Genomic DNA, 23,974 nt, shown 5'->3' with positions numbered 1-23,974 from the left:
TGATTGGATTCGTAACGTTCTATTACAAGAAAACATCATTTTTTCAACAATGGTAACAAATCAATTGTATTATCATTTGGTGTACTGTCCAGATGGGATTTGAGCTATTTGAATTGGTTCACGTGATAGACACTGGTTTCGAGTACTTTCATAGTAAGCCATTTAAGGGAAAGGTTTAATAATACTATGGTGACAAACAGGATAACTACCTGAAGGTTGTATGTGGTGATGATCAGGGCTGGGATTCATGTTGCAACTGTAAGTGATGCACATATTTGGGTAATTTATCACAATAAGAACTTGGGAAGTGAAACAATTAACCCAATTTACAGAATTTGTTAATCCATGTTATTTTTGCTGTCTCAAGTTCACATATGATTAAGCTAACACAAAGTCTGGAACAGAAAAACCTTTCACAAAATCGTTTTCAAATGAGGGAAAAATTAATTTTGGAATTTTCTAATCGAAAAAAAATCCGTTACCGAACCTATGCAAAAATTTGAGGTGTCTATCACAAATACATTATCATTATGTTCACTGGTGTAAAACATTTACTGTAGCCGAGCGAGGTTAAATTAATGGCACAAAAACAATCTTGAACAGAAAATTGGGGAAGATAAAATTAATTCCTTTCCTACATCTTTAAAAAAATTGCCAGCATCTTCAGGTAACACAGACAAAGAGTCTCAGATACCAAATGCACACCCAGCCTTTTTTTTTATTCAGTCGGTGTCGGTGGTGAGAGACATAAATGCAGGTAACCACTAATCGCCACCACCGCTTAAATCTTCTTTATAATATCGTGCTTATGAACAGCGGTAACTTTACCTTTCTTCGTATGAAACAAGGGTATGATTACTTACAGTGAACTGAAGAAGTTGCTATCCATGGACAATGAATAGACAACATTAGCCCTTCCAGCTGCACTGCTGAATGAAAAGACTTGAAAGCATAATTTCTTTATTAACTTAGCACAGATGATTTCACTTTGAAATCACAATACTGCAAGTAAAGATTTAACGACATGAAGACGATCGAAGAGTTGGCACACAAACACCCTAAGCCAGGCATATGCAACCTAAAACCCAAATATAACATTTTTTTTATTTAAATATCCGGTATATTATTTCTTTCACTACGATAAACTTGGGTTCAAAGGATCACATGGGAAGTAAGAATTCATGTAGGGGGTTTCCCCTATTGCATTTGAACATCTGATTACCAACGAAGCAGGCGAGATATATAATTTGGAAATACCCCACCTACATTTTCGAGTATGTAATTTAATAAATGACACACTCGTAACTGAAGAGAAAACATACGACATTTGCAACATGAAGTAACGACATCAAAGTCGCCCGATTACTTGACGAAAAAATACATCAGGTACCACATTAACACCGAACAGCACGAAACTGTCGTATGTAAAACACTATCATCCTAGGAATTAATTCGATTAAAGAGAAACTTATTACAAATTTTATAATTGTAATTTAAAACGGTGGGAACAGTAATTTAAAATTTATCTTGTGGTTTTTAACGCGGCCCACATTTTGAAAAGGTTGCACATACCTGCTAAGACCACAAAAGGGGAGAAACACAATTCACTTTGATTTCCAGCCTGTGATTCAGTAACGTCATTATACCGACTTTGAATTTTACAATAATCCAAGGTTCAAAAGTCCTTGAAGATAGAATCCAATGTCTGGCACAACAATGCATCTAACAGTAATTACATTGTAGGATTTGAGGTTTTCACAGCGGTGAGACTGAAGATTGCCGTCTTCTGGGTTGTTGCGCTGTGTAGTCCACATGACGCACCCCAGAAGACAGCATTACATTACATAAAAATAAACCGCTATGTTATCAAATGCAGTCATGGAAAAACAATATAATTTCCATGTTGGAAAGCCATCTGATCTTCAATATCATTACTGCGTAACTTTTGGGAATAAAATTTTTGTAATATCTTTCACGTACAATTTTGGTGAAGCAGGTTTTATTAATTGCCGACCTGCAGATAATTTAAACATGATATTAATACATTACAGTTCATGCCTTTAACATTTTGTACTACAATTTCTGACTGGTTTATCCTGCACAGATAATTCTTAATATCTGAACACTTCATACAATTACTCAACCTTAAACGCATATTTTCAATTAAACTTGTTTGAGGTGATAAAATTAAGACTGACCTGAAAATCACATGACTTAACCAACAGGTACTTTCAAAGTGCATGCCTCTTTCCCTCATAACAACAATACAATGATTAGTGGCCTTCATAAGTTGATTCCGAATATAGACCACACGCACGGCAGAACCTCTCGGAAATATGTATCTGTAGACCACACGCACGGCAGAACCTCTCGGAAATATGTATCTGTAGACCACACGCACGGCAGAACCTCTCGGAAATATGTATCTGGCGTTCACCACTACCTCCGCCAAGTGGCTAGGAGTTTCACTTTAATGACTTAAGCATATTAATCTCACTGTACCTCCACCTCATTAGAGTCTAATCAAATTTTTTTTATCTTACTATATGAAGTATTTCCAAATTTGTCCATTTTTTATCCAATGTCTGTTAGATTTAAATATTCTCGTTATTATCCTATTCAAACACAACCAATTTATAATAAACTCTTCATTAAGCCACCTTCCACGGCTGGTACCTCGAGAAGAGTTTATTATACGTACTTAGTTGCCGTAAGAGCTTAAGATCATACAACATTCAATTTATAATCTTGAATCAAAGCAAAATCACACAGAAATTGACAGGTTGAAAGAATATACGACGATGACTTACTTCGGTGTACTTAAGTCACAAATTTCATGGCTCCTCAGCTACTTAGCAGCTAAAGCTTAGACAAACGCAGAAACATCTTCCATTACTTTCAATGGTTGCAAGAATGGCATCTTTCGCACGAAAGTATAACTGCTATACTTTACCAATAAATGAGGCTTCATTACATAAAAACTGTAATATTTCTCCATCATTAACCTGTAAACCAGTAGTTCTGAGACTGAAAATGATAAGTGTATGAAACAGACCGAATGGTTACTCAAGACACGATTAATCGTCTCAATGAGGACAGTCTAAGATCATTAGACTTGAATCGTGTCGATATGCCTTATAAAGCGGCCGAAACACCTTGCATGTTTTCAGTTCTGCAAAAACATGGGGTAAATTGCTTTTTAAAACAAATCTTGATTTTTGCATGCGGCACAGAATCAATACTACGTGGTGCTAAAGAAAACCTGATGAAACATACTTCACTATCAAACGTACGATAGTGAGAAAGCCTAACGTGTGTCAACACAAAAAACTAGTGATGTCCATCAACAGACTTGATCAACACGCACGCAAAATCATCGAGTCTGTGAACCAATATGTCCACATTGCTGTGCCTTAAATCAGTCAAATGAGGTGCTGACGGGACAGTAACACACTTCGCATTTGGTAAAATCACGCTTCGTGTTAATTTATTCATGAATATCTATAAACTCTAACGTAAGTTAAATTTACAGGCTTGAAAACAAAATTACCAAATATTCATCTTTGTCTCGCTGAAACATCTCTGCTCATGAGACTGCTAGCAATTTCAAAGTGAATCCATCATATAATACCACTCGCACAATCACGCAGCCACACATACAGCATACAAAATTGACCCAGAATTAAATTACTTCCTTTGGGAACTATACTTATTATTACAATAATATATTATTAGTGTTCAATAGTAAGGAAGGATTATGCACTCAAAAAGGGCAGAGTGTTTTATATGTGACAAATTTTATACAACCTCTCCCATTACGTATCATCACTCGTACCAGCTCCTACTGGCAAGAGAAAATTCCTGTGGATGGGAAAAATGTTATATGACAACAGTTTCCTGCACAATGTAGAATAATCTAACTTTTCTTGTTGACAGAGACAAATAAGTAAAAACAAGATACACACTCGCTAAAAGCAAGCGTTTAAGAAACATCGCCAGCCAACTGACGCCATCCACAGAAATCTCAACTACATATAAAGGAACTGTCGCAAAACAAAAGTTATCTGATATAACAAATTCAAATTTGTGAAACATAACTGCAATATCGCAGAACGTTCCTCTGTAAGTATGAACTTGCCATTAGGAATGAAGGTACTGGACAAGCACATGACCCCCATCGCCAAACAAACCAGTCGTCCGTGCTGACCAAAGAAACACTCCATCATTATGCACGAGGTGTTCAAAACAGTAAGGAATGTGGCAATGGCACAGAATCAAATTAAAATGCACCTCCTCTGATAAATATTCTTCATCCCAACCTCGGACTGCTGCGATGCAACCAGACAATGTCTAGCATTTCCAAACCTACCTACCCCTTTATTAATATAAGTATACACTGCTCACACTCCTTCCTGCTTCCTTGTTATGTTGCATTTCACAACTGGAGAATCCCTTAAAGAACATCTCAATAGACTTGTCCTTCTCTGTCAATGCGCATATTCACAAGTTGGTTAGTATATAATGACGAACGAGGCGCCGAAAAACCAATCCGTTTACTTTGTTATCTGCTGGGAAATAAAAAAATCACGTAATGCACTGTAAGCTTGTACAACGAGAGACGGGCAATTGCCGTGGTATTTCAGAACAAGAACAGCACATCCAAAATGAAGCAAGATCACGTACTTGAACCATAACCTGCATCGTGATTCATTACACCTGTCATAAAGTAGTGTGCAAACATCTGTTTAGCACGTGCCGATCCTGTGGTACAGATATACTTGTTGCAGGATGTATATGGGCTTCACCGACCGTTATAAATAAACACTGGTGGTCGAATAGCCAGCCGAGGCACGGGGATGGAGCGGAAGCAATAACGCATAAGGTATCTTCCCTTATACTATGATGTTGTTCGGGCTCAAAGATATTTCGCATCCAGTATTAACCATTTGTAAGGAGGCCAAGACTCGACTTCTGGCCGTCGCTGCCATATAATGAGATGATGATAAACCATTTGTAATACTACCAGTTTTCTGTGGAAGTGTGCAAATTTTATGCAAAGGTCCTACACTAGTTATGCAAAAAAATCTATTGTTTTGTATAACATTTTATATTATTTATGTACAAACATGAAAAATGAAATATTTTTAAGTATACGGGGGAAACAAACATGAAACAAATTTTGCAAAAAATTGTAAGATAAGGGAAGCAACACAAAATCAATGTTCCACAGTATGTGGTGAACACAGAGACAACGCAGTAAAAACAAACGTTATGTGAAAAGTTCGTGCAATGAAACACTGAGGCTTCCTGTTCAGGTACTGATCCAACTTCAAGCAGACAACTGTTGGATTTGTGAATGTGATGCTACAAGAACTTACCAACATACCTTAACTCACCCTGATCTGCAGCTAATACAAAAATTTACAAGAGGATGCACTTTCTCCTCTTTACCGGTTCTGGGGGCTCTAACGCAGCCAGAATTGCCTCATCAAAAACATTCTTCAATCCTTTCTGTAAACAAAAGCACATACAAAAAACAGTTTTCAACAAACTAAACTCCAACATGAAACATTTTAACAGAAAATATTCGTCAACCAGAGGCAATGATTAGGAGAGAAAATTATACAACTCTATAACAAATTAACATCTCTTTGCAAAACTTTTATTTTCTTTTCAAGTTGAGTGTCCCTCATCACTACAGCATGGCAAGTCCTCGGGTTGCAGACAGAGAAAGCCTCCAGACATGGACAGCAAAAGTAAAGTAAAGCTGTCTCACTATACGCCATGTAGGCGCTGAACCGTTCTAAGGTTCAGGCCTTCGATGACCTCTGGTGGCCAGCATTTGTACTGTGTTTGGTCGGCCACGAGAGGTTGATGTACCGTTAAGAAACCGTTCCAGATAATGAAATCTCTATGTCCCCTTACGTCATAATTAACCAATTAGCTGTAACGTTCCCCCTCCCCTGTCTCCGGCTCGGGAAGACGTGTGATTAGGACTGACCTGGATGTGGTCGGCCTCTTTCTGCTCGACTGTCATAATGATCAGACGTGCGTAGAGTTACGTCTGGCACCAAAAATTGTCGGGGCCGTCAATTTTTGGTTCAGATTTAGCTTAGTACGTTCATTATGATAATCGACAGAATCTGCACCTGTATAATAGTTTATCTTCTTCTTGTGTTCATTATTTTTGTGAGTAAATGAACTTGTAAGTATGCTGTGCTTGTGATCGGGTGTGGCCCAGTTGTAATAAGGGCCTCATCTTACTGTCGTGTATGTATCGTCATATATGTCGACTAGAATGGTATTTGTTTTTTTTGTCACAGTTATTAATCTTTTGTTGGTGTGTAAATGAAAAGTGTATTTGTTGCGTTTGGGTAAATGTATCGCGTCTGTTAAACGTTTCTCAAAGGTGGAATGGGACGCCTGTCGAGAGACTAGCAGCAGCGCGATAAGGACGGGGAAGCACCAGTTCGATCACGAGCTACTGCGTAGCGAAACACGTGATCCCAAAGCCTACGCCTGGTTGAGAGGCTAGTGGCTCTCTTTGTCTCGCGGGGCGTGATGACGCCGAGACAAGAGGGTGTTTGAATCCTTGTGTGGTTCAAACGGATGATTGATCAATGAATGGGACTTGATCTTTCATGTTTCTGATCGCGGACCATAGGAAATTGGTCGCTCGGAAAAGTAAGAAGTTTTGGAGGAAGTGTTGTAACGTACGCATCGTGTTTTGATATTCACTGGGTGTTGTGGGAGTAAAAGTGTTGTGTGTAAGAATGTTCATGTATGATGTGTAAATTGGGGCTGGTCTGGCAGGGGAATCCCAGACTAGAGAGGAGTCGTCGTAAAAGAGTAGGGAGCAGTTGTGAAGGAAGCTGTTCCACTATCGAATAATGAAGTTCCCTTGTGGGAAGTGAATAGTGAAAGAAGTTTGTTTTTCATTATGGTTGAGGACCAAAAAGGAACTTGGTCTCTAGCAAAAACTAATGAAAGTTTTTGTGAAATCACTACAACCCATATATTTATCTACATTTTTATGTATTGAATTTTGTTCTTGGGGTTGAGTGAGATAGTATGTGATACTATAATTGACGTCGGGTTACGGCTGGAACTGGCAGCTGAAGGGACGTTTGCGGGTATTAAACCAGTACTCGCAAACCTACAAACTTTAAGGGGGGCCTTATGTATTATTCTGCTTAAAGAGGGAAATGTTTCCCAATCTGTGTTTAGGGTGGCTGCCATCTGTATTGGACACACCTAGGGTCTGTATGAATGTAGTAACTTGAAATATTTGTTTCTTCTGAAGGATTAATTTGTATTCTTGTTTTTGTATTACAGTTTTGTTTTTTTGTCATTCTTGCTTTATTCAATTTTTAATATTAAATTCATTTGTTTGATTAACTTCAAACTGATTGGGATTTGATTTTACTGATTGTTTATGTTCAACTGCTTTCAATGTTCCTTGGTTTCCCCAATAATATCTCGGGGCGTAGAATACACAAGCAACGAGTCAGCGAGTATAAGGTGGACCGGACGGTTCAGCGCTTGGGGGTAGAGGAGGTATAGCTCCTCTCTTCCTCGACCTCGGCACTAGATGGGGGTGAGTGGTCAGCGTCATGCCCCGGCCGGCTTTACCCCCGGGAAGGGACCCCAGTATCCACTGGATACTAGGCTGGGTGAGCCCCAGAGCAGAGGCTAGAGCAAAAACCCTCTGCCACCGTCATGGATCAAACCCCGGTTACCCCGGCTAATTAACATGGATTCAAAAACAACATAAAGTAAGTCTTTGTAGGTAAACATATGTCTGAAGAATTTCCTACTCAGAAGGGTTGGTAACGAGATGATTTATCACTGTTGCTTTTAGAATACGCCATCATGAAGGCCCAAGAAGCTTTTGGTATATGCTGATAACGTTAATTTAAATGCAAAATGTAACAGCTACATTAGACACCAAACTGGAAGGAAACTGTAAAGAAAAGAAGTTACATATCCATGTCTTGACACCAGAATACAGGATAAAATCATTATATACAGGTTAACTAATAATAACTCCTTTGAAACTGTGGGAACAACATTATCAAATCAGAATTGTATTATTCATGAAAACATTAACATCAGATGAAATCTGGCAAATGCTTGCTACCATGCAGTTCAAAATCTTTTGTCTTCCCGTCTGCTACCTAAAAACATTGATTAAAATATACAAAACTATAATTTTACCTTTGTTTCGCATGGGCGTGAAATCTGGTTTCTCATGTCATGGGAAGAACACAAGACTGAGGGTTTTTAAGAACAAGATGCTTAGAAGAATATCTGGAAATGAGATAGATGGCAGGAAGCTGCATTACGAAGAGCTCTGTAGATTCTAACTAACTAGATGGCTTACCGAACCCGAAGGTTCATCACCGAACTAACCAAAGCCCTCCACCGGAGCCTGTCCTGGGCCACCAAAATCCAGTGTCCTTCAACTCCTATCTCCCATAGATCCCGTCTGACATTATCCTCCCATCTACGTCTAGGTCTCCCCAGAGGTCTCTTCCCCTCAGGCTTCCACACCTCTTGCCCCATCCATGTGCGCTACATGCCCCACCCATCTCATTCTTCTCGATTTAATCACCCTGACAATACTGGGGGAGGAGTACAGATATTTAGGCTATCATTATGCACTTCTCTCCATACCCCATCGTCTTCTCTCCTAGGCCCAAATATCCTCCTCAACACCCGATTCTCAAACACCTGCGATCTGTGTTCCTCCCTCTGAGTGAGAGACCATGTTTTGCACCCATACAAAACAACAGGCAAAATTATTGTTTTGTATATTTTAATTTTCAGGTTCTTAGATATCAGACAAAATATTTTGAACTGGGAAGTAACAAGCATTTCTGGAATTTAGTCTCCTCCGAGGCTTAATTAATGTGTTAGTATCAATGCTTTCTTTACGGTGAAAGGCTGTTAACCTTTTGCCCAACCCCCAAGCTGGAGGACCACCCCTTGATCGCTGTCCACAACTGCTTATTCAATATATTCGCAGCTAACCTCCAAACCTGGAGGCCGTCCCTCTATCCGCAACGTGAGGACGCGCCTTGAGGTGGTACGAGGGGACCCCCACCACACATAGCACTGTAGTTCCTACTCTTCAATAAATATTATTAGGGTGAAAGGAAAATATGGGTAAGGCAGTAGCACGTATGAGGGAGATGAGAACTGTGTACAATATGCTGACAGAAAGCATCACGCAAACAAATCACTCACAAGACAGTGGAAGGATAATATTAAAATTAACAAAATCATATTTTGGTGTTTGGAATGGATTCATCTGGCTCAGGATATGGACTAATGTCAGATTCTTGAGAGTATATTAATCTATTTACACAATGACCGGTTCTAAATAATTATTTCATACATCATGGAATATTAACTTGGATATCAATGAACTAGTCTAAAATTCTATCATCAAAACTTATTACTCTGCTTGGAGGTCTCAAGAGTCGTTCATACCTGTGTCAGTGCCGAACACTCGACATATTTGACGGCCTTCAGCTCTTTAGCAAGTTTCTCTCCTTGTTCAAATGTGATCGGCTTCTGTTTGTTCTTGGCCAACTTCTCTATGGTTGCGGCATCGTCTCGTAAATCGATCTGCGTTCCCACCAACAGAAATGGTGTTTTCTGACAATGATGTGTGATTTCTGGAACCCACTGCAGATTGAAAACACAACAGACATGTCACTAACACTGAAGTAGAAGAACTTTCCATCCGGCGGCCAAACGCAACAAACAAAGCGGCTGGAAAACAAGATAACAAGTGTGTAAAGGTAATAAGCCAAGAGGCCATGATCTCTTTTATGTATCGCAAAAATATCAACATGAAGGAGGCGGAGCAGGACGGGGTGGTGGCGGCCATTGGGTTGTGGTGCTGGTGGCGGTGAATTTCCACCCCATTTAAATTTTTTCTTTATAAAAAGATAAGAGTTCTTCACATTGCCACTGAGAGCGCCTGTGAGTTGTGGAAAACAAAATGGAGACTTATAACGGCGAGGAAAGGGCACAATATGTGTTCTGGTTCGAACAAACGAAGAATGCAACTCAATTTCAGCGAGATGGTGCACCTCCTCACTTCCATACAGATGTCAGAGCATGTTTGGATCTCCACTTCCCAGGTCGGTGGATTAGGCGAGCAGGTCCAATCGCTTGGCCACCTCGTTCACCGGATCTCACACCAGCAGATTTGTTCCTGTGGGATACATTAAGGATCACGTTTACCACCCACCCTTACCCAACGATCTTAGAGAATTACGGAAGAGGATCCATTTGTTCGAACCAGAACACACATTCCTCGCCACTATAAGTTTCCATTTTGTTTTCCATAATTCACAAGTGCTCTCAGCCGCAATGTGAAGAACTACAACAAACAAACGAAACTTGAGGTTATGCTCTACAGATACGAGGTGCGATCGGAAAGTTTCCAGACTGCACGTATCAAAAACCCGTACACTTATCTCAGGTATTAAATTCATCCATCACCCTCGAGGTAGTTCCCCTGGGAGTGAACACAACGATCCCAGCGCCGCTGCCAAGCCTGGAAGCATCCCTGGAAATCTTTCTTTGTCAGCCTGTCAAGCATCATCTGCGATTCTGCCTGAATCTCTTGCCAAAGACTCGCCAAAACGGCTACGGAAACCTATGAAATGCTAAAGCAAGCATTTGGGGAGTCCGCAATGGGTCGTGCACAAATTTTTGTGTGCCATTCACGTTTTAAAAATGGCCGAACCTCTGTCGATGATGACGAGCGTTCTGGACGACCATCTTCGAGCACAACACCCGAAAATGTTACGAAGATTCGGCAGGCCATTCACGAAGATCGACGTCGTACCATCAACGACTTGTGCGACATTGTTGGGATAGGCTATGGGACCTGTCAGCTGATTCTAAAGGACGGAAGCGGCCATCAAAGTGGCGCAACCACAACTGGCTGCTGCATCAAGACAACGCGCCAGCGCACACCGCCCTCAAAGTTCGGCAGATTTTGGCCTCAAACACCATGGCCGTCATCCTGCACCCTCCTTATTCGCCGGATTTAGCTCCGTGTGACTTCTTCCTCTTCCCAAAGATGAAAATTCAGCTAAAGGGAAGGAGATTTGAGACGATAGAAGAGATTCAGGCAGAATCGCAGATGGTGCTTGACAGGCTGACAAAGAAAGATTTCCAGGCTTGGCAGCGGCGCTGGGATCGTTGTGTTCACTCCCAGGGGAACTACTTCGATGGTGATGGATAAATTTAATACCTGAGATAAGTGTACGGGTTTTTATACGCGCAGTCTGGAAACCTTCCGATCGCACCTCGTATCTGCTGATATCAGCATATTTTGACTGTAGGTAACACGGTTACAGTTCTTCGAAGGTGTGCAACTACTTTTGACTTACCCTGTATTATACTGTATAAAAATACTGTATTGTTACATATGGCTACAAGAAGTGGGATAAGATGCGAGATGTTGTAAGCTTCTAAAAAAATTGATGGTCATTACGAAGGTATATTTTGAAGCGCATGTAACTCATACACAGTGGAACAATTCAGCATACCTGTGTCAATGTTAAACAGTAATATGGCAAAGAAGAAAAACCGTCTTCAGATACGTTAAGTGATCAGCTATGCCGAAAAATATGAAACTTTTAAATATGTGAATACTGTGTAAGTACTCCTAGAGCGGTTTAGGCAAAAACGGGCATTAAATTTGTCAATTCAAGACAACGTGTTAAGAGAAAGAAGGCTAAAGAAATGTCCCTAGTACTAAATGCAGTAGACTCCCGGTTATCTGGGGGTGGATTAACCCTTCAGCGTGGGAGCATTTAAATCCCAAGTCTATTCCGTGCTGTGGGAGGAGTTTCTGCTTGGGAATTTAATTTTGAGCTGAAAGTGCATCATTTTACTTATATGGGCACAACTTCCCTAATAATTGATGAATTTTAGTGAAACTTTGAACAAAATGTTCACAACACACTATGCTTTATAGAACGGTAAAAAATTTACCTTAAAAGTTGAGTTTTGTGTGGAATATATTGAAACAGCCATCAACACAGTGACCAGCCTTACAATCAGGACACCAAAACACTGTCATTCACGCACAGGTAAATCATTGATTACACTTGATTCATCATCTGAATCGAACACGCTACTTTCGGAATCAGTTAGAGGTTCGTCTACACTTCTAGCAATGTCTTGAGGAGACAAAAAACGCCTGCTACTCGAAGCCATAATCACGGCTGACTGACGGCAGATATGTACTATAGAATTCTGTTCATACCAAGGGGAGAACAGAGAATGCATTGACTAAGGTCGTTGACATCATACACCGTTAGAAAGGTTGGAATGTGTCCTACAAAGCCGTCGAAACCTTAAATATATTACTCCATTTGTCTTCCCTAGAGAGAGCCACAAAGCAGAGGCTGAATGCAGTTGAGTTCAAAAATCGATCTATATTTCAAAGTCGAAAAACACTAGTAAAATCGATCTGTCAGAGTCATGTTATATATCAATCGATAGCCAGCATTTTTCTCTACATAGCTACTGGATCCAGAATACATAAAATACAAGGTCAGTCGCTACGAAGAAGGAGAAGTCTTAGCGCGCATTATGCGAGCAGTGCTCGGCACTCCACGCCATGGGATGACTACGTCATGACGAGCGATGTTCGGCACTCCATGCTGAAGGGTTAAGTGGGGGTCTATCTTGTTTAAAACAAAATTGAAAATCAGTTGTAAAAGAGCATTTAAAAAGCAATAAATACAATGACAATATATTCAATGTATTAACATAAATCAAACAATTTTAGCCTGAAAACAGGTCTACGGAGGCCAAAATCTTGATTGGGAAGAAGAAGAAGACAAATCAAATGCTGCTAAAACCTCAAGTTTGCAACGGAATGTCATTACTATCCACTGGAATCCTTTTCATAAATTTTATATAAAATCCTTTCTGTTATTAGTAAATGTTAAAAAATTTAAGTACTGTATGACTATAAAGAAACTTGCATATCTACAGTAAAACCTCTATCCATCGTTCCCCGACCTATCGTTTTCCCGGATGCATCGTCTGTTTTGTTAGGTCCCTGATACGTCCCATATAAAATAACGTTACATTTTCCTGCTTCTATCGTTCCTCGAACTATCGTTTTATCGCATCGATCGTTCAAAAATGTTAGTCCTGGCCCACAATTTTACCGCAATGATTGTTTCTGAGAAATTATAACGAAATTTACGCAATGTTTTTAAAATTTAAAATGCTGGGTTTTGGGATAAATTAATACCGAAAGACGCACAATGTTTTTGGAATATGCAGTAGCGGTAACCTGTTATGTCGCCCAACCAGCACATTCTTTTGGAATGAGGGTCAGCAGGGGTGATAGTTGGAGTGAATGGTGGTGCTCATTGTCAGAAATTTTACGATTTTAATTAGGGTGCACTCATATTTCGTTCCGGCGATGCCAGATGGCATGTGCAGTGTGAATTTCTTCACAAATGCTTTTATTATAAGTACAAAAACGATGCAACGAGGTTTCACTGTATTACATTTGCGTGTTTTTCTTTCATTTTTGTAGATTATCTGGGATTCTGATTATCCAAGAAAATATATTTCCCAACCAACATAGATAATCAGAAGTCTACTGTACTGTATTTACATTACTGAATGGGTAGGCTGATCAAATTAGAGAATGTGCCAGGCTTAGCTACTGGATCATGAACAGAAAGCAGAAGTATGGACGATGTAAATGCGTCCACCTCGTCTGCATAATTACGATGCAAAGGACTTATTTAATGCAGATGAGTGTCGGTTATTTTTAAACTTTTTCCCGGACAAAATATATGCTTTCTAAGGTGAAAGCCGTCATAGAAGTGAGAGAAACAAAGACAGAATTACCGTAATTCTATGAGCAAATATAGATCGGAAAGATGCCATTGCTGGTAATCATAAAATCAAAATACCCAAGAGGCTTCAAATATGAAGTCAATAATAGCAGTAATACACAAATGACTCTCGATATATATCTTTCATAAAATAAAATTTCAAAAAAAAATTGCATTTGAAAGCCACTGCATGTATAAAAGAATATAATATTAAGTTATGCACATAAATTTATATTTCTGTTTCATGCTTTTCATTAGCAACTCACATTTTAATTCTAGGTATTACCACACTTTGGAATAAAATTAAATTTGTAAAAATCTAAAAGCCGGCCCTTTTAAGTAGTCCATATTACTTGGCCCCTTTGGAATCTTCAAAAGACATTCAATACAGTCGGAGAAAACAATCAGATGCAGAAAGAAAGTACGTTCACGGGGGTGAAGAACACTCATTTAACACACGACTGCTTTACCTTTTCCTTGACGTTTTCAAAGGAAGATGGCGACACAACAGAGAAACACACAAGGAACACATCTGTCTGCGGATAACTAAGGGGGCGGAGTCGATCATAATCTTCTTGACCTATCACAAACAAAACAAAATAAATGTATATACACATTTCGTAAAGTTTTCTGTCTTCTGGGTTCTTGCGCCGTGTAGTCTGGTCGATGTTTACCAACATTTCAGAGGTCAAACTGCCTCCGTCATCAGGGCAAATCATCGATGAATCTACACGCTCTACAACCCAGTGTGATTCGTTGCCACCTCCTTTCAGAAGTTTCTTAGTCTTTTAAGTGTGCATTTGTGAGTAGTGAGAGTGAATAGCGCACTGCCTCTGCACAATTTCTATTAAATCCTGATTTTGTGCCAGAGCCGTCTAGTACAGAATCAGGAGAGACATGGGTGAGAAACGGCGACTGAATTTTCCTCGTGAAGCATCTCGTTCATGCTCGTAAGGTTCTTTCACATGCAGTAAATCTACGACGTGGGACTGCCAGCTTTATTTCCCTTCTGAAGGAAGTTGTGGTACGGATTTCTATCACCCTCAAAAATCCTTCAACATCTCTGAACTCTCGATCTTTGGGTCCAGTGGCGAGCATGCTAACCACTAGTCCACCGAGGGTGATCAAATTATTCTTCCACTTATGACAGAGGCTGCAAACTTAATTTGAAACCTAGAGCAAGGTATCACGGATGACAGCAAAGATCATACTGCTTACAAATCTCGTTTCCCATACCCTAGTAACAGAAACAGAAAATATTTGAAATTTGAGGTTTTCACGATGGTGCTTAACAGTAGCCGCTATTATTCAGCACACACAAGATCTGCTACTTCATAGCTTTAATTTGATACATAAACCACTGCAATTGTTCTTAAACAAAGAAGTAGCACAAGCAGAATCTCTCAAAATAATTCAGGCATTAACACGGGTTTCTTGCCCACAGTAAATTTAACCACTAGTGACAATGGTATTGAAGTCCATTCTGCTTTGTTGTCCCGCAAAACCATGTTAAAACTCCAACAAAATCCAACGTAAGAACACGTCTTCATTTACCTGCTGTGTCAAACAGTCCAAGCGTATATGGTTCCCCACCGATCATAACCGTAACAGCATAATTGTCAAAGACCTGGAACAGAACATGTCAACTTTTAGATTTAAATATTATTTCATTTTACCCCAAAGATGGAGGAGATTATGTTCCTCCAAAATGTACATATACAATCAAAAACCAGCAAAGTACAACAACCCACAAGATTACCATCTAAATTGATTCCACGCTAATACATGACACGCACAATCCCTGTTACAAGCCTGAATTGTGCGCCTGGTCTCTGACTACAAAGCACAATTAAACAGTACAAGTAATTTTACACATCAAACTATTTCAATTTCATTGTACATTTTCTGATCCATCCTGTCTCAGAACAGAACATATAGGAGACTCCACACAAATTTACGTTTCACGTTTGTAGCACTAAGTCAGTGCTATTTTACGGAGGCCTGAAGTGAAAATTCTGTGGTTAGAGTCCAACAAAAATTCCATAATTTCCTTTACACACAGGACCAACAAAAAATACTGTCTGGAATTCTGTTTAGCAGTATAAAGAGATAAGTAACTTAGTTTATTAGTTAAAATCAAGTTGGACACCGATCAATACGTATGCACACTTGATGTGATGGGTAAAGCTACAAAAACATAACTGAGATAAACCAAGAAAACTTCGCAACGTCTATCATTACAAATGAATATGCGCAACAGCAGAGTGAAAAAGATTTACTACTCTGAATCATCAGCACATTCTTCAAAGAATCGATCGTAATCAAATCAGCTGACAGCAGCATTGTGATGTTCTTATTTTACATTGTGTAATGTCTAGGCAACACGGAGTTTTCCTCCGGGGGCTTCCCCGGTTTCTCCGTGGCATCCCAACAATTACTCCATTCACACACAGAAGAAGGCAATGGCAAACCACTTCTGGATCATCTGCCAAGAACGTATATGAACAGGTCCCAGTCCGAGAAAAGGATGGAAGGATCCTGTTCATATGGACCTGTCATCAGACAGAACACTAAAAATAAAAAAAAATGTTTCTTTAATGACTTAATGTGGATATGTTTGTGGATTTCTTCAGCATCTCCGGTATGTTGAAACTGTTAAGTACTTACTTGCAAATTCTTACCTTCTCACTTTTTAATTCATGGACGGGCATGCAAGTGTTACAGAAAAGTGTATTTTCTAGTTTTTTATCGTGTGGCAGGTTCCGTGAGTAAAGAATGTATCATGCCATTTAACTTTGGTATTCCCTACTTATGACCTTCAGATTCCATGCAGAAAGTGGGCTATTCAACAACAAGACAAATAACAATAAACTTTTCAAGGAATATCCCGCACCATAGCGCGAGCGAGTGATTCCCGACATTATGACTTCCTACGATTTGCTACTCACCTGCAAATCATGTTCAAACAGCCAGCATTATAAAACTTTTGTACTAAAAACAGCAACATTAAAAAAACCTGACCAATCAACCTCATCTTTAGGTTTTTGCCAATATAAAACTTTGATCTTTGGGAAAGAACCACGTCAAATGCTGAGAATTATCCGATATTTTGGTAAACAGTCATTCTCTGTACACAACAAATATGTGTCACGCATATAATTCATTCATTGTGTTTCACCAGTGAACAAAATCAAGGGATACAATTCTGCGTACAATCCACCACCAAATCTGTAATTTTACATCATATTCCCATGGTTCTACATATTTAATGGGGTGAATATCACACTGGTACATGCCTAGACAATTTAATGCCTGCAAGACTGACACATGAAGTATATCAAGCAAGGAAGAAATTATTGTAGTGCTCTGGAGAAAACCATGTTCAAACATGACGATAATATTTTCATCATGTCTGCAGGGACATTCTGATAAAAATGTGAAAGGGAAAAATGTTAGTTTCCCGCAAATGTCTGTGAAATGCCGACAAAAACTTATTTAACAGAAACTCTCTGGTCTCGGAACTGCCTCCGATATTCTGCAACTGCACTTGTACTCCCAGCGCAGAAACCACGGTGAGACGCATATCAGCGCACACTTCATTTGTATATGTAGGGCAGTCAAAATGTTCCCGGAATTGTGGTACAGCACTGTAATGGTAGGAAATATGGCAACGCTTAGCTAATCATCTTCAAAGTAGGACCCTTGCGCGCGCACACACACACACTTCGACACATCGCTGGTTGTGCGGCAATTCCTTGCCGAGAAAAGCATTTCCGTCATCACCAAACTCTCCGGATCTCGCTCCGAGTGACTTCTGGCTGTTCCATGCTCTGAAAATGGGCCTCAAGGGGAGGAGTTTCGCAACCATGGAGGACATCAAATCGAATGTGACGGCCGAACTCCAGAAGATTCCAAACGAAGCCTTCCGCTGGTGCTTCGAACAATGGCAGGATCGATAGAGCAAGTGTGTGTGTGTGGGCAAGGGTCCTACTTTGAAGGTGATTAGGTAAGCGTTGCCATATGTCCTACCATTACAGTGCTATACCACAATTCCGGGAACTTTTTGACTGTCCCTCATACAGTGTAAACAGCAGTGTTTGAAACATGTACAACAGTTATGTTTTCAAGCTAGATGCTGCTGTTGGATGTCGAAAACACAAGAAAATACACTTATTATCACTACAGCACAAAACGTGTCCACATGTCGATAAAATCTAAACAAAAGCAACTAGGATATAATGCTCCCACTAACCCAGACACAGACCAATCCCTGCTGGACTTCAGCACTACAAAACACAAAACTATACCTCGTTTGCTGTAATCAATGCGGGAAATAGTTCAGTGTGGGGCCTTTCTGAAGGTCTGCTGATTCTACGCTGATTTCTTATGAGACTCAACAAACTTCAGTGAATTCCTATGCAGATTTGTACACGTAGTATTTTGGTAAACCAGCATAAATTATACAGATCAGTGATTCATCTCCAAAGCCGTACTTCATGATTCATATTTGAAAAAGCTGAGGTTTTCGTAAAAATTTCACTGCACTACGAGACCATCTACTGATCGCTACCAAAGAAAATCTTTGACCGTGGCAGTATGAATCCATGCAGAAGTCCAAACGTAGTATGTCTGTAGCTACAAGCTGATGCATTCCAGGTGAGAAAACAATGCGCGAAAGACCAAGTCATGTTCTGTGTGCAAAATAATTAAACTTAATTGTCTGTAAATTTTTGTTTTGTAATTTTTCGTGATATAAAGTAAACACTTTACAAATGGCCAGCAGTACAACAGAGGGTAAAACTATTCATAGTTAAGCTGGAGAAATAAATAATGTGAATTACCAGCGTAAGCAAGGAGTGAAAAAGAGTGTGACTTTTCCTATTTTCCATGCAGGTGAAGGAACCGCAAACTATTACGGAGTATTCATAGCAACGGTGAAACAGATTAGATGGAAGAGCAGAGAGAGAAATTATATAGAGTTAAAGCCTTAAGGTGGCGACTGACTTGTAACATTTACTCGTAATGTAACATTCGCGGCGAGCATGTTACATTACACCACAACTGGTGAGGCGTATCGAATGCTCGTTTTGAACGCTCGGCTCGACTGTGCTCATGTGTGCTCCATTCATTTCATTCAATATGTCGGACGTGGAGGTCGTGTTATCTTTGTTTCATTTAATACGCTACTCTTATATAAAGAACTCGTGAATGCTCGTTATGACGCCGCTCGACTGACTGACTGACTTGTAATGTAACACTCAAAGGGATTCGCGAAAAAACCGACAACACGATGGAGCGCCCGCGAGCGTGAGCGGCTCCGTTCGCTGTCTTCACTTGTGTAATGCTCGATTTGTAACACGTTACATTACAGGCAAATGTTACAAGTCAGTCGCCACCTTTATAATCTAGACAAAGTCCATTATGTTCCTCCCGCGTCAGCCCCACTGCCACGGACAAAGCTCTTCAGAGTACCAGACAGAATGTTGTCGCAGACTCAATCTACTGGCAACACCCTCTCAGCTACCTAACGCAAATCAGAAATTCAGAGCCCTCAGGCCTTACGAGCTCATAAAAACTCTAGTGCTTACCGTGGGCACATACTCTGAAGGGAACTTGTTGGTGGTGTAAGAGATGAGCAAGCAAGTCTTACCAACTGCACCATCCCCCACAACAACACACTTTATGGTCTGCATTCTGAAAGGCTATGTCTTGAGTCAATACCTGCAACACAAAGAACAACAGGTCGAATTGAACAAACATTCAAAATAAGACATAAATCAAAGTACAGCTATTAAATCCAATAAATCTATTTCAAAAATATGCTCAACATCAAACAGATAACAGATATATTACAGAGCCACATATAATATTGTGGTTGCCATCGGTGGAATAGTTAGCTTGCTCGCCACTGGACCCAAGGTTTGTGGGTTCAAACCCGGCAGAGGAAGATAGATTTTTAAGGGTGATAAAAGTGATAGTTTAACCACGGTTCTGGAGAATTTGACGTAAATACGTCTATACGGAAAGGAAGTTTATACGAGGCGCGTCCCAAAAGTAAGTTTCCCACTCGTCCCACAGCTAGCAAACCTTATATTGCGCGAAGCGACTGTGCGTACGTGATAGAGCAATGACGTAGCATGGCGCATGCACTAACGGTACTTCCCGCGTTCTCACAGTAGCATCGTTGCAGCTGTTGAAGATGGAGGTTCTTATTCCAGCTCCCGCCGACTGTGAAGTGCGGTCAGTGATAACGCTAGGCCGCACACGGCTCGACGGACAGCGAGTCTCCTGCAGGAGTTCAGCTGGGAGGTGTTTAATCATTCACCCTACAGCCCGGACCTCGCTCCCAGTGATTTCCATCTTTTCCTACACCTCAAGAAATTCCTGTCCGGTCAGCGTCAGCGTTTTGAGAATGACAGAGAGGCGGAGATGGTTGTCACACAATGGTTCCAATCCCAGGCGACAGACTTCTACGACACAGGTATTCAAAAGTTGGTCCCACGGTATGACAAATGTCTCAATTCCGGTGGCGAATATGTTGAAAAATAGCTGGACACTTGCTGTATCTGTTGCAATAAATATTTCCATGAAATTGTGTTTTGTTTCTGTAAACGGCCCCAGGGAAACTTACTTTTGGGACGCGCCTCGTATATTGTTTCCTAGGTAACAACAATGCTGACTAAACAGATGAGGTTTCCTAAGTAACATAACAATGAAGTTACACTTTTTCGTTTCCCTTTTTCGTAACACTTTTTTGTAACACATTTTTGCCGAATAACACAGACCCTAAAATACAGACATATTTACGTCATAAAATCTGTAGCACGACTTCCTTTGGAGGGGAAGTAACGCTGGCGGTCACATGTCATTGATTGTTATGGCATGTAAAAGAACCTCGTGAGCAGAAATTGGTGGCCATTTCTCACCCAAGTCTCTCCTAATTCACTACTAGAAGGCTCTAGCAGACAAAGATAAGGATTGAGTAGAAATTGTGCAGTCAGTGGGCTGGTCACTCACTACTCATAAATGCACACTTCATGACCAAGAATCCTCTGAAACAGGAGGTGGCAAAGATCCACAACTAGGTTGTAGAGCCAAGGAAGAAGAGTAACATAATAATTTGAATTAGGAAAACAGGTCAGCACACGAATACTTTAGAAAGGTACCGCATTTACAAAAGTAAAAGAATCAATATAAGCAATTTAAATTACACATATGCCAAAAATAAAAAAACTATTTTTGAAATCACTCACAAACTGGAAACGTTCTGTGCACACCATAACATACGAGGGGCAGTCAAAAGGTTCCCGGAATTGTGGTATAGCACTGTAATGGTAGGACATATGGCAACGCTTACCTAATCACCTTCAAAGTAGGACCCTTGCGCACACACACACTTGCTCCATCGATCCTGCCATTGTTGGAAGCACCAGCGGAAGGCTTCGTTTGGAATCTTCTGGAGTTCGGCTGTCGCATTCAATTTGATGTCCTCCATGGTTGCGAAACGCATCCCCTTGATGCCCATTTTCAGAGTAGGGAACAGCCAGAAGTCACTCGGAGCGAGATCCAGAGAGTATGGTGGTTGGGTGATGACGGGAGTGCTTTTCTCGGCGAGGAATTGCTGCACAACCAGCGATGTGTCGAATTTGACGGCCGAACTCCAGAAGATTCCAAACGAAGCCTTCCGCCGGTGCTTCCAACAATGGCAGGATCGATGGAGCAAGTGTGTGTGTGTGCGCAAGGGTCCTGCTTTGAAGGTGATTAGGTAAGCGTTGCCATATGTCCTACCATTACAGTGCTATACCACAATTCTGGGAACTTTTTGACTGCCCCTCGTATGTGCACGCACACACATCAAACAGCACATCACAAAACTGTCACTCATCAACACCACATTCACATAAGCAATTAATTAATTCTACTTACCTCAATTACAATTACACAGATAACATCATAATTCAAACTGTAATTACATACACCCCACACTCCAGCTTAGATCACCTTTAAGCAACAATGTTTTGTGCACTCAACAAACTTCATAGTCTCCAATAAAATGCCCTCTTGTGGCCCACATAAAATTTTTATAAAACTGGTTCAACACACACAGTCAATATAAAAAAACACTGTACCAAAGACATCCATTTGTAACAATTGTTGCTTTTTACTATATAAATATCATTTTATTTAAATTTTATATCAATCTTAAGCACACAGTTGGTGCATTAGTTGGCATCAAAACAGTATTTTAATATTGAAACATGTTATCACTAATAAACTTTTATTTTTAAGATTTTAATCAAGTGTGTTGAAGGTAATAATCATAATTACATATTATTTACGGAATTCAATGGAATGCCTTCATATAAAAATCAACAATATTAACCAGTGACAATTTTTCTTTTAATACTTTAAACTCTCTGAAGAGGCTAACAGAAATGAATCATTATACAACTTATAGCAAAATCCTTATGAGAATAATTTACACAGCCTGAACCACACGCTCTAACCTCACTATCTAGTGGTTCTTGTCGATGGTGGTCAATCTACCACAACATAAATTTCATGAACAAGTAAATCTACTAATCTGTGCAGGGAGGAAAATTCCAATACATCTCTGTAGTTTCTAAGTCGCCGGTGCCATACAAAAAACATTCACAACCTTCATACAGTTCCACTAATTCCCTATCAGTCATTCTGAATCACATTTCTCTATATGGCTAAGTTTCGTACACAGTGGTATGATGTTAATTCTCCAACAGAAAATTTTAGTACTACTGCAGACAAAGACAAAACTTTGAGACAAACTTTAAATGTGTTGTACTTCAGCCAGAATTCAAAATTATTTAATACAGAGCAATGCTTGCAATTAGTATTACTAACTTATTTTCTTCAATACATGCTGACATAAGCCACCTGCATTTTTCCGAATACAGAAGATAACAAAGCCCTAAATAACTACTGTCTAGGTAGGGCTCAACTGCCACTAATGACATGCATCACATAGGAAACGCAACCAGCATTCCTAATACATAATGTATACCATAAAATACTGTTACAAACACAATCTGTTTAACTATAAAGAAAATTCTTTATGGCATTGCAAATGAACTACCACATCCATGAACACAAAACTCTACCACTCACTGTAAGATTCACAACATTTAATATTTCAATTCATATACTTCCTTAAAGTCTTAATGTATATAACTCAAAATATTCTATGAAGGACTCATAACCTCAATACGTTTGGCTGACCAATGTGACGTGTTGAGTCAAATTATCTCATCATTAATTGCAATGCCTACCCGTAAGGAAGTTACTAATACAATGTGTTAAAATGATAAATATCTTAATTTGTAACTTCAATTAACATGTAAAGTGCTTAAATACACATGTTAATCTTCCCGATTAATGGGCCACACACCTGCGACTCCAAACAGAAGGTTAGTTATATTTCAAACATATAAAGAACACTGACTTCTGTAGGTTCCTTACTATTTCAGGAATCAATATAATTTTAGAGTGCAAAGGATTTAATGTGTAAGAGGTTCAGAGATACACCAGATTACGGGGAAGCCATCTTGGCTTAGACTTCACCAAAGTCCGGCTTGTACTTTGTTCACATAGATAGCACCAACCACTGTATCAATCAAAAACATTATGGTAGTCCCAGAAGCATATAGGAACCATTACTCTTGCAAACAGATACACATTTATTGCCTAAATATGAGAGAATCTCTAAACAGATAACGAAAATTCACAACTTACAACAGACCACTGGGCGTCGACAATCAGTTTCCGTTTGCGACCCTTCTGCCACCTATCGACAAGTAAGGCAAACACGCACTTCAATACGAAAGCAGTACGTGCACAATTTATTCATCACTACTTTCAACGTTAAGAGTTTATGAGGGTACTGATAAACGCATTTGAATATGACATTACTGTTTAAAACGCAATTCTACAAATTCACAAAAAATGCAGGACGTAGTGTAAACGAAGGAAGTAAATATCATTCAGGAAATGATATTGGAAATAGTGAATTAATCGGTAGGCTAAAAACTAGCGACGATATT

The 23,974-nt window shown here is 39.8% G+C and overlaps 1 protein-coding gene across 7 annotated transcripts; it reads right to left on the bottom strand.

Annotated features, from left to right (window-relative positions):
- Positions 1-943: 943 nt before the first annotated feature.
- On the bottom strand, positions 944-23,792 carry Cdc42 (Cell division cycle 42). 7 transcript variants are annotated; one of them, XR_015534334.1, is made up of 8 exons: positions 23,667-23,792; positions 19,487-19,619; positions 15,453-15,525; positions 14,369-14,478; positions 9,496-9,693; positions 5,387-5,511; positions 2,410-4,565; positions 944-2,367 (listed from the first exon to the last, which is right to left on the bottom strand). XR_015534334.1 is itself a non-coding variant. In XM_022078687.2 (7 exons), the coding sequence occupies exons 2-6, from the start codon at positions 19,589-19,591 to the stop codon at positions 5,422-5,424; spliced, it is 576 nt and encodes a 191-aa protein (XP_021934379.1). In that variant the 5' UTR covers positions 19,592-19,619; positions 23,667-23,792; the 3' UTR covers positions 944-4,568; positions 5,379-5,421. The 7 variants fall into 7 exon arrangements, 6 of the variants coding, with proteins under 6 accessions (XP_021934379.1, XP_021934378.1, XP_021934375.1 ...); XM_022078687.2 differs by having other exon boundaries at positions 944-4,568; positions 5,379-5,511; XM_022078686.2 differs by having other exon boundaries at positions 944-4,568.
- Positions 23,793-23,974: the final 182 nt, after the last annotated feature.

Source organism: Zootermopsis nevadensis, unplaced genomic scaffold, assembly GCF_977971745.1.
Source record: "Zootermopsis nevadensis isolate Lab colony 2312 unplaced genomic scaffold, Znev_1.0 Znev_ptg000009l, whole genome shotgun sequence".
Taxonomy (NCBI): Eukaryota; Metazoa; Arthropoda; class Insecta; order Blattodea; family Termopsidae; genus Zootermopsis; species Zootermopsis nevadensis.
This window is presented reverse-complemented; position numbering and strand designations above follow the sequence as displayed.